At 29.9% G+C, this 17,840-nt stretch overlaps 1 protein-coding gene and 1 pseudogene across 1 annotated transcript; both read left to right on the top strand.

The window, feature by feature from the left end:
- Window positions 1-3,464: 3,464 nt before the first annotated feature.
- LOC100788026 (AT-hook motif nuclear-localized protein 8) lies at window positions 3,465-7,096 on the top strand. The gene is made up of 5 exons (XM_003517324.5): window positions 3,465-4,109; window positions 4,201-4,253; window positions 4,358-4,489; window positions 6,239-6,388; window positions 6,588-7,096. Exons 1-5 carry the CDS (start codon window positions 3,716-3,718, stop codon window positions 6,873-6,875), a joined length of 1,017 nt encoding a protein of 338 aa, XP_003517372.1. The 5' UTR covers window positions 3,465-3,715; the 3' UTR covers window positions 6,876-7,096.
- Window positions 7,097-10,578: 3,482 nt separating this feature from the next.
- On the top strand, window positions 10,579-10,848 carry LOC102660248 (uncharacterized; annotated as a pseudogene).
- Window positions 10,849-17,840: the final 6,992 nt, after the last annotated feature.

Below are 17,840 nucleotides of genomic sequence, written 5' to 3'. Positions count from 1 at the left end.
ATCGTTTCTATGCCTGTGTCTGCATATATTCTCATTATATCATTGTAGCAAAGGAGGCGAGGCGCTATCTTTCCAAAAAAGAGACACTTTTCATATGAAGGGTAGGGGAGGTCGCAAGAATATAGGACTATATATATATATGTGTCTTCTTTAAAATCGCCCTCCATGGGGTATTTTTTATACACATATATATATATATATATATATATATATATATATATATATATATATATATATATATATATATATATATATATATATATATATATATATATATATTGAAATTTAACATTTTGATGTGCGAATCTTAAGGAAAGAAGATGTAAAATAAATGAATGAATTTAATTTGAGAAGATTTTGAATTAAAAAACATGAAAGTTTCAAATGAAAGAAAATTGATCAGGGAAATTACTTTTAGACTATTATTATTATTATTATTATAATGAAATATTAAATTATTTTTTTATTCTTTAATGTCTACATATTTATGATATTTAATATTCATTTTTTCTATTAGGAATGTGTTATACTATATATGAAAATTAATTTGTTTATATATTTGTATAAAATTTCCATGTTAATATATTTTTTCAAGTCTAATTTATTTAATATATAAATATTTTTTTATATATTATATCAATATACCTTTGAATATAGTTTTTTTAAACATGTTCTATAAACCTTTTTTATACACTCTGAATTAAACAAAAAAAGTGTGTCATGGAAAAAAATATTTATTCAAATATTTATGTAAATATTACGTTATAACATTAAATACTAAATTAATATATTATTTTTTGAGATCTAATAGAGATAAAAAAAAAATCTATATCTATATATTTAGTATGTGGAAATGTTTACTTTTACCAGTCATTTGTTATTCGCTTATCTTTAGATTTAGACATTCGTTATAGAAACGTATTTACTTTTTTTTTTTAACAATCATACGTATATACTTTTATATTGACTATAATTGTGACTATATAAGGTTTACTTTTAGTTATATATAGATATAGGTTCAGCATAAGATGTAGTTATTATTATAGATATATTTGTAAAATTATTGTCTTAGAAAATAGAATATATGCGTTATAATCTTCAAACGAGAAATGTCAACAATAAACATTTTTTGACATACCTTTTTTAATATATTATCTATTATGAGTTAAAATTTATCAAAAATCATAAATTTATCAATGAAGACTCAATAAACTTGCATTTAAATAAACATTTTTAATATGCTTATATTTTATTTTCCATGTCAAATCTTAGAAAGACAAAAAATTATTAAAAGTATCTTTAAAGTAGACACATATCATAATATGGTAGATACATAATGTATTAAATAAAAAGTGAGACACATAATTTTGTAACCTTTAACAATTTTCAACCAACAAACATATATTTAAAAGAGTCTATCAGTAACATATTCCCTCCAAACTTTAACCTTATGAAATTACTTGTTTTTCTTTCCTTCATTTCCAAAGAACTTCATATCTTTTACATTTATTTTGGAATAGCATCCCATTTTCATATGATCCGGGATGTTTCCTTACTAAACTAGACTTGTGAAGATCAAAGTTTTCAATTCTACAAAGTGGTTATCACATAAGTCTATTACCTCTACAAAGAAGTCATCGATTTGGGGACAATTTGTTTTGAAAGTGATATATTGGTATCATGCAAAACAAGATATTCCGATACTCGATCCATAAAGATCAAGAGTTTCCTAAACCGACCAAGGTAGGGATGTCCCTCGAGGACTGGTAATGCGAGTGTGTAGAATGCGTCACCTCAACCAGGGTCACGTCATCCGTGTGATGGCAACTGTATAACTAATTTCCTCGCTCAAAATACAGTATAAAAGAGATTGACAGTTGGTATGAACACTAATTAACTCTCATTCTACCAATATATCTTAAGCTCTCACTAACTTGAGTGTCGGAGTTTATGTAGGCACCACAATTATACAGAAACTTTGTCACCACTGTGCACGGCCACTAAGATTGTAACACTCCAGATGAATCATACTGGAATGAGAGAGATTCAAAAACTGTGTAGATATGAGACTATATAATTGATGAAAACTTAAATGTTATTTACTACTATCTATACTAATAAGACGTATCTACTTTTCGATAACCCATCACATAAAAACTTTAAATTTAAGTATGTTTGATTTGAAACAATTATGAGATATATGACTTTTTGAGAAGTTTCCTGAAAAATGTAAGTGATGATAAAACACACTAAAAAGTCTCATGCTAATTTGTGGAGACAATCAATGGTGCTGAAAGAAGTTGAGTAGTGTCATAATTGATTGTTGATGTCTCACAAAAAATTGTATATGAAGGGTTTTGACTGGTGGAGAGTTTTAACCAACAAAAATATTTAATAAAGTGTTGTTATATGAAGTATTGTAGTGTAAAATATACTGAAAAGTCAACAATTATACATATTATAAGGATCACTCTCACTTAATTGGATTTCTTCCACGTGAATTGAATAACATTGTTCCTAAATAATGATTATGATCATTTTTTTAATCTTTTCACTAGTCTCTTAATTAAGTTTGTTTATTTTTACTATCCGACTTTTAAATTTGTTATCACTAAAAACATGTCACAAACTGATACATTGATCGACTGCAATGTCTTATAATTAAACGTCTTTCGTCTGTGCCAATGAGGGTTCAACTACTTGCGTCGAAGCAAAATGAGGAGTACACTTAATTCTGAATTCGGCAATGTAACAATACGAGCATGAGACCAGTGGACACCCAGCTAAGGTTATCGTAAAGTATTTTATAGGCAATATGAATAAAGTGTTATGTAATTTTCATCAAGCATCAATGATACAAATTGTTATATAATTTTCTCGTCAACGGATAATGGGACGGATAATGGAGGAAGAAGAAATCATGATTTAAATTATCCATTAATAAAAACTAACAAATTAATAATTAATATTAATTGATAAAAAATAATTTTTTATTCATTAACTTGTGAGACCCGTCCTAAAGATTTGTTATGCAATGCATTAGATATATTTATGCATAGATTATACGCTCATAGAGATTGCATAAATGTCAACGATTAATGTCAGGTGACGATTATCCTAGAAAAAAAGAAGTTAAACACTTGATCAATAGAGAAAGACAAAATGGAAAATTTGTGGTGAGTGGAACGGCCAAACTTATCCTTTATTGTAACAATATTTTTATACGGCATTTATAAAATAAATACTTAAATTAATAAAAAAATGGCTAATAGTTTTAAAAAATATTTACAATCTTTTAATATTTAAAAAATATAATCATAATTTTAATACATATGCTTATGATAAAAAAAACTTTTAATACATGACAAGAACAAGTAAAATAAACATAGGGGATTTAGATGAGTTAAATATTTGGAGTAAATAATGTTTTTAATACTAGTTGAGTTGACAGAGAGCAGCAAGTGGGCAAGTATGGTATCGAAATCTTGTCAAAGGGTGATGACGAAACAAAAGTGAGAGAATAAAAACGAAATCTAAAAGTAAAACCCTAAATTAATACCCTGCCTCTGATGATGTGTTCCCTCCCTGCCCCTCGTGATTCTCTTATATATAACGCTCTTTCTTCTTCCTTCCTTCCTGCCACTCGCACCAATCACTAGGTGTTTGCATTCCCACACTCTCCTCATATTCCAACGCCTCCACTCCGCGATCCGCTATGGATTCTCGTGAACAGCCTCAGCCACAACCGCCAAACATGATGGTGGGACCCACCGTGTACCCTTCGATGTTGGCCCCCGCCACCGCTAGATTCCCTTACAGCAACAACAACAACAACAACAGCAATCCTCCTCCTCCTTCTTCGGAGCCTCTCAACAGCGACGCCAACACCAACCATAATAACAGCACGTTCGAGGCGTTGAAGCCTTGTGCGCTGGCCGCCTCGGAATCGTCGAAGAAGAAGCGGGGCCGGCCCAGAAAATACTCGCCCGATGGCAACATTGCGTTGGGCCTGGGCCCAACTCACGCCCCCGCTTCCTCCGCCGACCCCCCCGCCAAAAAACACCGCGGTCGCCCCCCTGGCTCCGGCAAGAAACAGATGGATGCTCTCGGTATCGCTCTTTCTTTCATCCCTTCCTTTGTTCGTTCCCTCGTGTTTTTCTTTGTTAATTTGTTCTGATCGTGTTTTTGTTTATTGCTAAGGCATTCCTGGAACTGGTTTTACTCCCCATGTTATCACCGCCGAAGTTGGCGAGGTATGCACTCATTGATCACAAATTGATAATGCACGATATTGCTGGTTATTTGTGTTGCAAATTCTTCTTACTTACCGGTGGTGTAATGTTTCTCTCGTTTGCAGGATATTGCTTCAAAGCTTGTGGCCTTTTGTGAGCAAGGACGTCGGACAGTTTGCACCCTTTCTGCTTCTGGTGCAATCCGCAATGTCACCATTCGAGCACCAGACATGCCTGCTGGTATTCTGGCCTATGAGGTACACCTTCCGCATCCTTTTACAATTACAATCCCTTTTCAACTGTCAAAAAGATTTTAAATTGTGGTCATGATTGTGATTTTGACGCCATTCTTGATTGATTGCACGCAACGATACCAGATTTTGGCCGTAATTGTGGTTGTGATGCCGCTGCAGTGAGCCCAAAAACCTTGACGTGTTGTGGCTGAAATTGCAGTCACGGACCATTTATTAAAATCATGACAACCGTATAAAACTTTTGTTATTCTATATTTGATTGGCAATGATCTGATGTATTATATGTTTGTTGGTGTGCTTATGTGCATTTTAACAGTGCTTTGTCATGCAGAATTTGAAAATACACTCGTCTATTTTCTTTTGGCACATAATTAAAAATTTATGTTTACAAGAGTACGGCTAAGCTTTTTTATCGTGAAATCAATCAGAAACATTTATCTGAGATTCTGAATGCCATCTTTTTTTATTTCCTTCCTTTTTATTTTGTATCTTGTATTTCTAATTTGATTTCATTTCTTGCATTTTTTTATAGAAAAATTCATATGCTGTTTTTTGTGGGATTGCACTTTCGAATCTATCACTGGAACCATTTAGGTAGATCTGCTTCGAAAATTGTTATGGAAAGAAATATCAACTGAATTTTGGATACTCAATTAGGTTTAAAGCATAAATCAAAACAGAGTATGGCTAAGCTTTTAAACGTGAAATCTATTAGAAACATTTATCTGAGATTCTGAATGCCATCTTTTTTATTTCCTTCCTTTTTATTTGTATCTTATATCTCTAATTTAATTTCATTTCTTGCATTTTTTTTAAGATCTTGCAGAATTTGAAGTGCCTGTCGCACACAATATTACTTTGTCACATAAGTTTGTCTCTTCTGGTGCACAACCTTATTATACCCTTTCTTCCCAGTATCAGTTTGGTCCAACAACTAAGGGTCTTTTATTGCTGATAAGTGTTAGGATGTTAAAACACTCACATAGCAATAGTACTAATGAATCCTTTAGCTATCATAATTTGATTTTCTTACTTGAAATTTATATATATACAATATTATATGTTCAGTTTTGTGCTTGCAGACTTACTTACGCACGTGTAGACTTGTAGTTACAGTGCTTCCTGACATATTATATCTTCAGATTATGAAATATACTCATGGGCCTTCGCACTTCTTGCAAGTTTTTTGTGGTTGCGTGATAAGTGATAGCTTTTAGTTTGACTATGACCATCTAGAAGTGAAGATATAGCTTAGTGACTACTAGAACTAAAAATAATTGAATATACCAAACTTTTTTACTATCTTGTTATATTTTATTTTTAATACTGCTTAATACCATTTGCTGTATTGTTGATTTATCTCTTTATTGAATGCATTGAATGAAAACAACAAAAAAGTAGAATTGGGAATACAAATGAACAGGCTTACCCTTGGGTCTTGGTTAAACCTTTTCCAAATAGAATTGTTCAAATTTGTGATTTACATGTGTTAAGGCTGCTGTGTTTGAAACCTACATTTTCTTGTATTTGCTTTTATTGAAGGCTACTTTACTTCCTATCTTCCTTACACTCACCTAATTGGTAAGGTGCAGTGATTTAAAGACGGGGTTTAAATGTCACCAATAATATTTTTTATTTTCCTGAGAAGGAGCCAAGTTTAGCTGCATCTTTAGTTCTTATGCTTAAGTTTAATTTTACTTACAAGTTCGTGTTTAAGTTTAATTCACTTCACTTGATGTCTTTTCATTACAGGGTCAATTTGAGATCATATCACTTAAAGCTGCTACGCTACAATCTGACAATAACAGAATGGCTGCCTTGAGTGTGAGCATAGCAGGTCCTGATGGACGATTATTGGGTGGCGAAGTTGTTGGAGCCCTTACTGCAGCAACGGCGGTGCAGGTATTGCTCTCAAATGGTAGAAAGTTTATGTCAAATTGTAAACAATGGAACTACATTTGAATTTTTTTTCCTGCCTATATAGAGTACATTGTGTTTGTGTATATAAGTAGTTCTTGGGTATTGGAGAGTTTTTTTTCAGCATGAAGGAATGATCTAACTCCGATGCATTATTTCTGTGACTTAAAAAAATCATCAACAGGTAATTCTGGGTAGCTTTATTGCTGATGGAAAAAAGTCTAGCTCAAGTAACCTGAAATCTGGACGTTCTTCGACGCCATCATCTCAGATGTTAGCCTTTGGTGCTTCTCCGACTCCAACTACGCCTACCTCTCTAGGGCCTTCAACTGATTCATCTGAGGATAATGAGAATAGTCATTTTAGTAAGGGGCCAGGTGGCTCAGGACTCTACAATAATAATGCTAGTCAGCCCATTCATACCATGCCCATGTACCAACATCAACTATGGGCTGGCCATACTCAGCAGTGATGATGCGTTTTTAAGTCCAACACTGCAGAAGCAGGGTATTGGCATGATGATTCTTCAAAGTAGTGGCCAGTGGTCAAATTCCAAAATATAACATGCATAATTTGGTTTTGGGACTCCGATTTTAGGAGAATCTATCTTAAGGTCTAAATCTATTGACCTTCATTTTCCTGTGGATTAGGATTTTCAAATTATAATTTATAATTTAAACAGTGTTAGCGATTATAGCTTTTGATTATTTGAGCTTGTTACCGATTTGGATCCGCATGCGTTTATATTAGATATATGAATTGCGTTCCCCTTAACCGAGCAGCAGCATATTCCTTGATGTGGGATATAAAATATTTGTTACAAGCCGTTTGTTTCAGGTTATCGAGGAAGATTCCCGGAAATGATCACTTGGGAATATCACATTCCCACGCATGTTACAAGTTTTGGATAAATATTCTCAGGAATATTTGATTCCAAGAAATATGGAATACACATGTTTTTGTTATTTGCTTTCTTCACATCTTCAAAATTTCCTAATGACAATCAAACATGTTTATGGGAATAATATTTTTATGCATTACATTTCTAGAAATATAATTTTTGAAAATATAATTTTATAACTTGACATAGGATTTTTTTTTGCCGTAACCCTATTTGTGAAACAAAACTAAGCTATGATAGCATTATTCTATTTCAGAGAGTAAGTTGCAGATAAGTTGCAGAGGAGATGCAACTCATAATCAAATGAACAATTTTATCAGGAAAACCATAAAACTGCAATAAAATTATTGTCCCAAGTAAAATCTGTTTTAAAATCTTACTAAGATTATATACATTATATTATGGTTTTTAAATTTTAGGATAGTTATTTATAAATAACTATAAAGCATACCACATTTTGTCATATTGTCCAACTAAAATATACATCATATAGAATTTATATAAAATAACTAAAAATATAAAATTTAAGTCTAAAAATTTAATTATAAAGTATTAATGTTTTGGCATAATTAACTTCTTACTTGAAAAAGTAGATTATTTTAATTTATAGATAGATATATATTAGGTTCAACACTGCAGAAGCAGGGTATTGGCATGATGATTCTTCAAAGTAGTGGATACTGGCTAAAGTCAAATTCCAAAATCTAACATGCATCATTGGTTTTGGTCGGGACTGATTTTAGGAGAATTTATTTAAGGTCTAAATCTACTTAGCTTCATTTTTCTGTGGATTAGGATTTTCAAATCATAATTGAAACAGTGTTAGCGATAATAACTTTTGGTTATTTGAGCTTGTTACGGATTTGGTCATTTGGATCCGCATTCGTTCACAAGATATATGATGCGTTCCCCTTACCCGAGCAGCATATTCCTTGACATGCTTGTTTGTTAGTTACTTGGTTTCATTATAAATGTTTTAAAATCTAATCATATGTGCCTTGTATAAGTATAGCCAAATTTTGTTAAAAAAAGAAGATAAAAGGAATTTTTATTTTATTTTTAATTTTATCAAGGAGCCTTACGGCAAGACATTAATTTGCTTAAAAGATAAAACTAACCTCAATCGAAGCTCAACCTCTTCGTGGCATCATGTAATTCGGTCAGTCAAAATATTCTTTGCGGCATATATGTTGCTTCTACGTTTTACTAGCGTGAACAACATTACCTAACTCATATTAAGTAGTAGATATAGATGTAATATCCTTTCACAAATTTATTTGAATATGAAAATATAATTTAAATATATAAACATATGTAAGGGATATAGTTTTTATCCATTTATAACTTATTATAAATGATTTTAAGATATTATACTCTTTATTTTCTTAAGATTAATAATATCAAGTGTCAACCTTTTTTTTTTTTAATGAGATTGATTGAAACTTGAAAGCTAATATGGCCTAAAATGATGTAATAATACTGTTAAGAAATTGTCACTGGTTCACACTGCGTTTGCTATTAAGTATTGATGGAGTAATGTAACATAAATGCCCATAGACATTGCTAACCATTAATTTAATATTGATATCTTGAAAGCCTTCAGGTAAAGTAACCATCAATTAAAAGTTTGTTAGGAATATATTTTTAAAAACAATTATTTTAAAATAAATGATTCCAGCTATACATAAAACATAAAAGTATGCAAATGACATTTTTAATTGTTTTTCATTGTACCTTCTAAGAGAGATAATTTTATTTGAGTTGTAAATATTCATAGCATGGTGCAGTTAGCTCTCAACATTTTTTTCCCCTTTCGTATACAAGATTCATTATCAAACTTGTTGCTAAAGGGCATACTTTGATAAGTCATTGGTCTGCGCTTGGTGGATAAATATGAAAAACTAGAGCACTTAATGTGCCCAAAATCACGTTGATTGATTATGGAATGGATATGGATTAGAAATCTATACTTTAAAACGCGTTTACCTAATTTTTTAACAACTCTAACTAAAATCACTTTGAAATCTTCGTTTTCATCTATTAATTAATAACTACGGGGTGTGCATACAATGCACATGCCTATGCGTTGTTTTTCTACAAACAAATCCCAGAAGTGTAACTTCAAATCTAGTCTAGTATGCTAATAGTAATCTTATGTCTTTCCTATGGGATAGGAACAATATACATTACCATCGACTACCAAATTAAAACAATATTTAGTTCTTTTGACCCAAAAATAACAAATAATAACATTATGATGAATAATTAGCCAACCATGCATAAATACGGAATTTGTCAATTAATCATTGCAATAAATGTGCTTGATAGTCGTCATTTATGCTGTCTGCGGAGAACTAGATTTAATCGCAAACGAGTGAGTTCATAATGTCAAGGATTATTATTATTGTTGTCATAAAACTATGATGTATCCACAAGAGTTCTTTATGAATATGATTCAGCCTGGTAGTTTTATACATTTATTTCAAGCAATTCAAATTGCATATATAAGAGTGTTATTAAATATAATTTCATAATTTATTGTCTTGTTAACTATTAAATATATTACATTTTTAAACGATTAAATTATTTTTTAAACAAATACTTTTTTTTAATATAAGTCTCCACTGTCTACATGGTTATTCGGAAGCAAGAAACGACAAATAGTTGGATTTTTATTTTTTTTTACTTTTGATTTTTAAATGCAAAATCAAAATCAAAATCCAAGGGATCTGATAGTAACACAGCAACAACAGACCAACATCAACATATAGATACAAGCAGGCCCAAGAGAGAGTGTAAGAAACCAGCTTACTTGCGGGATTTCGTTTAGACGCCTCGCCTTGCGGCCCCGTAGCTTTCGTCCTTGACCTTCGAAGGATTGCGGAACCTTCCAGAATCCGTTATAGGATGCTGTTAGTTAGAAAGGGAAATTCTGTTAGAATTCAGTTAGCTTCAAGGACTATAAATGTAAATAAGAAGTTGTGAAATGATAATAAGAACACTTATCTCTTAGATTTACATTCCTCTTGTAGTTTAGGACCGTATCAGGATCCTTTCTCCAACGGCTACACGCAAGTCATGACTGAAAAATACATCCAAAGTAACCCTTTCTTTTTCCATATGGTCACCTAAATAATTCAAAAAAGAAAATTGATTTTCTGTTGTTGTTATGTTACATTAAAGTCCCTTACATTACACCAAAACTTTATTATATATATATATATATATATATATATACTTACATTAACTCGTGGGTGGTTCTAGAGGCATATCCATGGATTGTTTGGTGATGCCAGTTTCATTGATCCGGCGTCGTTCGACGGGTTGACGGGTGGGTTACATGGCACTTCCGAAGAGAGTGTTTCTGGTGGAGCCTTTCATTTTTGTGGATCACATGTTGTGGCTCATGCACAACGATGCTTCTTCTTTGTTCCAGCTCAATTTGAAGGAGATTATATAAAAGTAATCGCAGCTACTCTGTTTTATAAATTCCCGATACGGAAACAACACTTACTATTATATATAACATGGTTTATTTACCAAATCTCGTTCTTATGCCTAGCTCACTTTTCATACCAATTTATCTCTCAGATCTCATCTTTAATTATGTGAATCGAATAAACGGAAAAGGGTACCTGGTCTATGTCCCACACACCACCATGTTTTATTTATCTTGAGGTTGTCAAAATCGAAGAGTTGATATTTCATTTCATTCAGGCAGGCTCTGAAATGTTTAATTTAATGCCTAATTAATGTATTGCGATTCATTAGTTAATTTCAATTTTAATCTCAAATCTTTCTTGTCAGTGTTATTATTTACATGTCATGAATGTTGTCAAATTCATGTTCAGCACTTATGTGGCTCCTCTGAATTTAGGGACTACGTGAGTGCTCATCACTCATCCTCCACTTCTTTACGTTGAGAAAAACATCACGGTAGCTAAAATGGATCGAGAAGAACTACATCCTTCATTATCACTTTTTCTGCTAAATGAAGTTTCGACTTGAGAGTCTTTTCAACAGCATCATAGTAACTAAAATTTCTGTCGCGTCCAAAAGACACTTGAAAGGCATCCTAAATTGTAGGTCACCTGTTAATAATCAACTGCCCTCTACTTGCCTTGAAAAGAAACTGTTTATATATATATATATATATATATATATATATATATATATATATATATATATATATATATATATATATATATAATTGACTTCATATTCTTTGTATGAAATAAAAGGCCTTCACAAAGGGTCCAACAAAATGTGGAGCTGAGGTTGGCCCAATACTGTACTAGCAGATTTGGGTGACGCACTGCAGCTGCTCTTTCATGTCCTCCCATCTAGATTTTTTTACTTGAAAATCCCCATAAGGTCATTATGTCTCAGCCATCCAAAATTTAATAACAAAGAAAAAAACATGAAAACAATATTTGATTAATAGCACCATATTGCAATTTTTTTTTTATCGGCTAAAAATTCTTTTACCTTAATTCCAGTATATTTTTCCTTTTTTAATGGAGCTTATAATTAAATTCCACCAGCTGAAGAAAATGGCAATTTATAATATTCCCTTCGCCACTCGAGTGTGCGAACGAAAATCAAAAGCTAAGCAAGTTAAACAATGAACTGCCTCCAGAAACTGGATAATTTTGAGTGAACAAAAAGAGGAGGGAAAATGAAAAGAAAAAGAAAAAAAGTTCAGGCAAGCACAAAATCAGCTTTGACTTTTATATATATATATATATATATATATATATATATATATATATATATATATATATATATATGAATCAGCTTTGACTGAAACTTGGTTATTTTCTACATCCTTTATTGTTCTAACAACTTCGGTTGAACAGAATTATATGGGACCTAAATTTGAACATTTCAGCCACAGTTATTTCGAACTTTCCCAACATTGGATAATAAATACTATTTTTTTATTGGCTACGTACAATTGAGTTGGGTTTCATCGTGTACAAGTGGATCAGCCTTATTGAAAAGACTAAGTACGTTTGGATAAATTTATCCAGAAATATTTTTAAGAAAAAAATATTTTTTTTATAAATTAAAATGAGCTTATGAATAGGTTAAAATTATATTTTAGAGAAATTACATAATTTTTTTATACAAATTACCTTATGCAAAAAAATTATGTATATATTAATTTTAACTTATAAAAAAATCATTTTATTTTTCTTTCTCAGTCATTTTTTTCTTAAAGAAGTTTATCTAAATAAACCCTTGATTCTTGAAAGTCATAACTCCTATGTCACTTCCCCCAAATTTAATTTCCAGTACAACACCATTAGTGCCTAAGAGAGTCTGTTTGACTAGCGAGGGGTCAGTTGAACTTCTTTACATGTCTATAATAATTCATCCACTGCTTTACATTATATAAGTTCAATACTCAAGTGCAGTTCATATTTAATCATTATTAATACTTTACCAAAATACGTTGATTTGAGCTTTAAAGTATGTTTTGCAAATATTTTGCCTTCATGGCTAGGGTTATTAAACAAATTTTGAACTCAACTGGTATCGAACTAATCTGTATTATAAAAAATGAACTGTTTTGAATAAAAAATTGAACTTGAAACTGTTTCATAGTTCAGCTTTTTTGAACTGGTTGAACAAATTTGAACGGTAATCTATGAAATTAAAAAATATAAAAATTCTCTTCAAATAAGATACTTATTGAGAACAATTCAAATAATTCACAGTAATTCGGAGTAGTGTGATTCAATCCACTTCTTTCAAACTGTTTTTACAATTCAGTTTAATTTTTAAACAATTTAATTTGTTCACCCCTAAATTTACAACTACTTTTGATTACTAAAAAGAAACAGTAAACCAAATAAAAGTTAAACTTGATATGTTCAATATTGGTACAATAAACTAGGGGTTGGTGATCCTTCTATCCTACTAAGTCATTCAGTCTAAAAAGACTTTTAATGTTTAAAAAATTTAAATTCAATGTATAATTGTATATATAAAAAATATTTTGTTAACAAGTATTTTCTTTCATCCTCTATCTTTCTTTTTTAAGCAAAACGGCTTAAAGGCCAACACAAAAATAAAAAGTAACCGATGTACATACAGTATTAAGTATACTTTATTATTAAATACTTTTAATTATTTAAAAAGAAGCATTAATTACTTTTGTATCTTCTACTCAATAAACAATTCTTTTTCTAAAGAAAACTATAGCATGTATATGATTAACATTTGCCTATAATAAATTAGAGTATTCATTTTTCAAAGTAAAATGATATTTTTATTATTTGAATACTCTTTTCTTTTTTTAATCCACACATGACTTTTTCGTTGAAAAGTAAATCCAGTGATTTACTTTTACTTCAATTTTTAATTATTTTCATTCACCTTTGATTTTCTATCACTACCTTAATCAAACATCACTAAAGTAGAAATATTATAAAAATAATTAGTATTATATGTCCTAACAATTTTCTTTCTGCACACATCACAAATAAAAAAATTTAACACATCAATTAACCATACTTAAAGAACTAAATATCTTCCAACTTGGTCAAAATTTAAAGCATGAAATCTTAAGTACTCACAAACTATTATTTGTTAACAAATCGCAAAAAAAAAAAAAAAAATCCTAACATCAACAATCATACGATTTTTTTCTTTAAATAATTTTCATTTATTTACTAATCTTCCTAAAACTATGGATTACTATATTATTATTTCGTATATACTTATGATTACTTCCAACCATATTTTTTGTGGATATTATAAACAAGTTAATCAACTTAATCTGCAGCACCTTTTGGAGTTACGACAACATCATTACCAGAATATTATAACATAAAATCATGAAGATTCATGTTCATATGTTGCTACATATACAGAAATAAACATAAATGTTCATCATGACTTAAATTTAATATTGTTCTCATGCCATTTCTTATTTGATGTTCGATTAATAAACTCAAGTTACTTCGTAATAACACTTTGACATCATGATTGTTTCGGCCTCATCCATCGTGACCGCTATAGGACAAAACCATATTTATATAAACAATCCTCGAAACGTGGTTATGTTTAATCACTATATAATATATAATTAAATACAAACAAAAAACTATTATTTGTTTAAGAAATATAAAATTCAACATCTGTATATAGTATTATTATATGGAAATAGATAAAAGAAGTTGACAGGTTAGAAACAAATGGGTGTAAGCATTAGGATAAAATATTACATTGCACATACGACTTAGTCAATCTGATTCCTTTATCTAAATCTTATTAATAATATACTTTTCTTACTTAATTATTAACCACACTTGCGCCAATTTGTTTATGTTAATTGACAGAAACTGGAATCTTTCTTCCCAGCTACCCTTCAGGTGTCGTATAACTCTTCTCTCTCTATATATTCTCTGGTTCGTCGTTAACCTTATAATAATACAGTATTATAATACACATTTTCATAAAACTGGAATATGTTCCCTCAAGATAAAGTCATTAATTTTTGTGGGATAATTATTTCCGGATACTTATGCGATTTAATAACTTTCTCAATTCATTCGTTTAAAAGAAAAACAAATTACAAATCTGAAGTTCTGAACGGCCGCCATTGGATAACCAAAAAACACCAGAGGGAGTATTAAAATATAGATATTGCTAATAAGTGTTATGAGGATGTTGAATAAAAAAGAAAATGTAAAAAAGTTATAGATAATATAATTTTACACGTATGAATAAAAATATTTTTCTTTTTAATTTGGATAAATAATTATTTTTGTTTCTAAATGTGTAATTCGTTGATAAATATATTTATGGAAGATGAAAATATAAAATTTAGTTCCCGAAAGTATAAAAAGTGCAACAAATATATTCGGCCATTAACTTTCGTCCGTCATCATTAATAAAATAACTTACATAACATAGATAGACGAATTTATCATTGAAATGATTCTCAACATGATCATGCTAACTAGATTGAATGAAAATGTTAGTAAAATATCATTTTTGGACGTAAATGTTAATAATTTTTTGTTAGACGAAAAATATCAATATTTTTTATTGAAAAAAAATGTCAACAAGTTATTTTGGACCTAAATGTCAATACGTTCTATTAGACCAAAATGCCAATAAGTTATTATTATTGGACGAAAATGTTAGTAATTTTTTATTAGACCTAAATATCAGTATGTTTCTGTTGGACTAATTTGTTAGACCCGAAATTTCATTTCATTTAAGAGTAAAATATAATTTTAGGATAAATTTTTATCATTTTTTATTGTTACAAACATAACATTATCATAATCACTTTAAAAAAATATATTGACAAATATAATTTAAAACAAACGTAATAATAACGATAATATTAATTATCATCCATAATTTTTCTCACAATAGAAATTATCCAAAATAAACATTATACCAGTTTACCAAAATAAACATTGTAACAATGTATCAGTTATTATAAATTTTTCCAAATTATAATAATTAGTCACAATCTACTATAAATAAAAGATAAAAATATATTTCATATTTCACTTTTTTGAATCTTGATTATTTTATTAACGGTGATAGATGAAAGTTAACGTGTGGATATATTTGTTGTACTTTTTACACTTTTAGGGACTAAATTTTATATTTTCATCTTTTAGGGACACATTTTTTAACAGAATGGGAAGATAAAAAGACAAGAAAATATTATATGACAAATATGACTTATGTTAACAATTAGAGATATCCACGTTAACAATCATTTTAATGATAAATTCGTTTCTCTATGTCACATAGACAATTTTATTAAACGAAAGTTAACGGTCATTTGTCACATTTTTTACACTTTTAAAAATTAAATTTTATATTTTCATCTTTCAAAAACACATTTAAGAGCGAATTACACATACAAAAATTACTATTTATCCTTTTAATTTCTTAATCAATACTTAAAACACTTGTTATCGTTTGTCTTCAAATATCCATCAATATTGTAATTTATCTCTGTTATGAATTTCTGTGTCAATCAATATAAATGCGGTACTTATTTCATCAATGCGACTTCAAACCAGTTGGTAAAAGAGGAGGCTGAATTTTGCTAGTCTACGACAGACTTTGAAAATTAAGGAAGTTTGACCTATAAGAAATCCGGATCAAGCTAGCTAAAAGAATGAGAAGCAAACTCTTCATTCACACTTGATTAAAGTCAAGAATATTAGGCAAAATGAAATGTCTGCATTGCAAATTGGGGATGTTTTTGGGTGGAGAGATGTTAAATACAAAATAATAAAATATTTATTACTTCTGATCTATTTTTAGAACCTAATTGGATTATTTTTTGTTAAATAAATATGTATAGTATATTTTTATTTTTTTTATTTTTTTAATTTACAAAACAAATAATAATCCTTAACATGAGTAAAAAATATAAAAATATTAATTATAAAAAATATATTAAATAAAATAATATAAAAAAATATTAAATAAAAAACATAAAAAATACATTAATTCATTAAATAATTAAAATAAATATTATTTACGAAATCATAAATAGTTTCTGAGCTTAAAAAAAATACACTCTTACAACTTTAGAATCATGTTGAAAAAAAATTAAAAATTAAAGTTGTAAATTTTTTTTGACTTCAATGAAAAAAAATCAATTCAGAAGTTATAGATTAACTTATGATTTATTTCTTTTTTTTGAATATTAATTTAAATTTTACTCCTATTTAATAATTTTTTTTAAAAAATACCCTCTTTTCGTCATTTGGCCAGCAATGAAACATGCATATGCTTGAAACAAAGTGCTTGATGGAATCAAATGCAACTGTGGGAGTGGGAGGACAACGAAGCGCCGTTACAGAAAGCGTGGTACGGCTTCACTCTGTGAGCTCACAACCAGCACTTGCTCCATCGTTCAGTGGAGAATAATTAAAGTCATCATCATGTTGACATAACATCTTTGCATTATTTAAGTCGTGAGCGCCGGAAACCTAGCTACCTTTTCCAACCAAAGATAAATATAATTTTATTAGGTCGGAGTATTTCTAATTAACCCCTTCAAGCTACTCAAAAAACAAGGTCACATATTGTAAGATCAGAGCGATTCCGGCCGGGAAAAAGGGCTTAGAATGCAATCAATATCCCACAATTTATAATTATCTTGACAACTAGCATGCGTAAGCGTTTCTAACCATTTGAAATTATGATTATTAAGCGAACGAAGTAACCAAATATTTTGATAGGGGTAGCCGCTTCAACATGTGGAGGGCAATATGATGTTATAATTAATATCCCTCAGGCACTGTTTGATTGAAACGCTTCTCCATTGCCCTCCTAAAAGATTGCAGATTGGTGCTGTTTGGGCTGTGATTTCATCAATTATCACCATAAGATCCATGATCCAAGTTTAGGTTAGGGTAAATGCCAGCATGCAGAAACGACTCATTTTTCCTTAATCAGATTAAATGTTTTACCAAAAGATTAATACTACTAGTAGCCAGCAGAACTGGCTTCTCCAATTTATCACTTACTCTAATATGTTTC

This window comes from Glycine max, chromosome 1 (genome assembly GCF_000004515.6).
Source record: "Glycine max cultivar Williams 82 chromosome 1, Glycine_max_v4.0, whole genome shotgun sequence".
NCBI classification, from domain to species: domain Eukaryota; kingdom Viridiplantae; phylum Streptophyta; class Magnoliopsida; order Fabales; family Fabaceae; genus Glycine; species Glycine max.
This window is presented reverse-complemented; position numbering and strand designations above follow the sequence as displayed.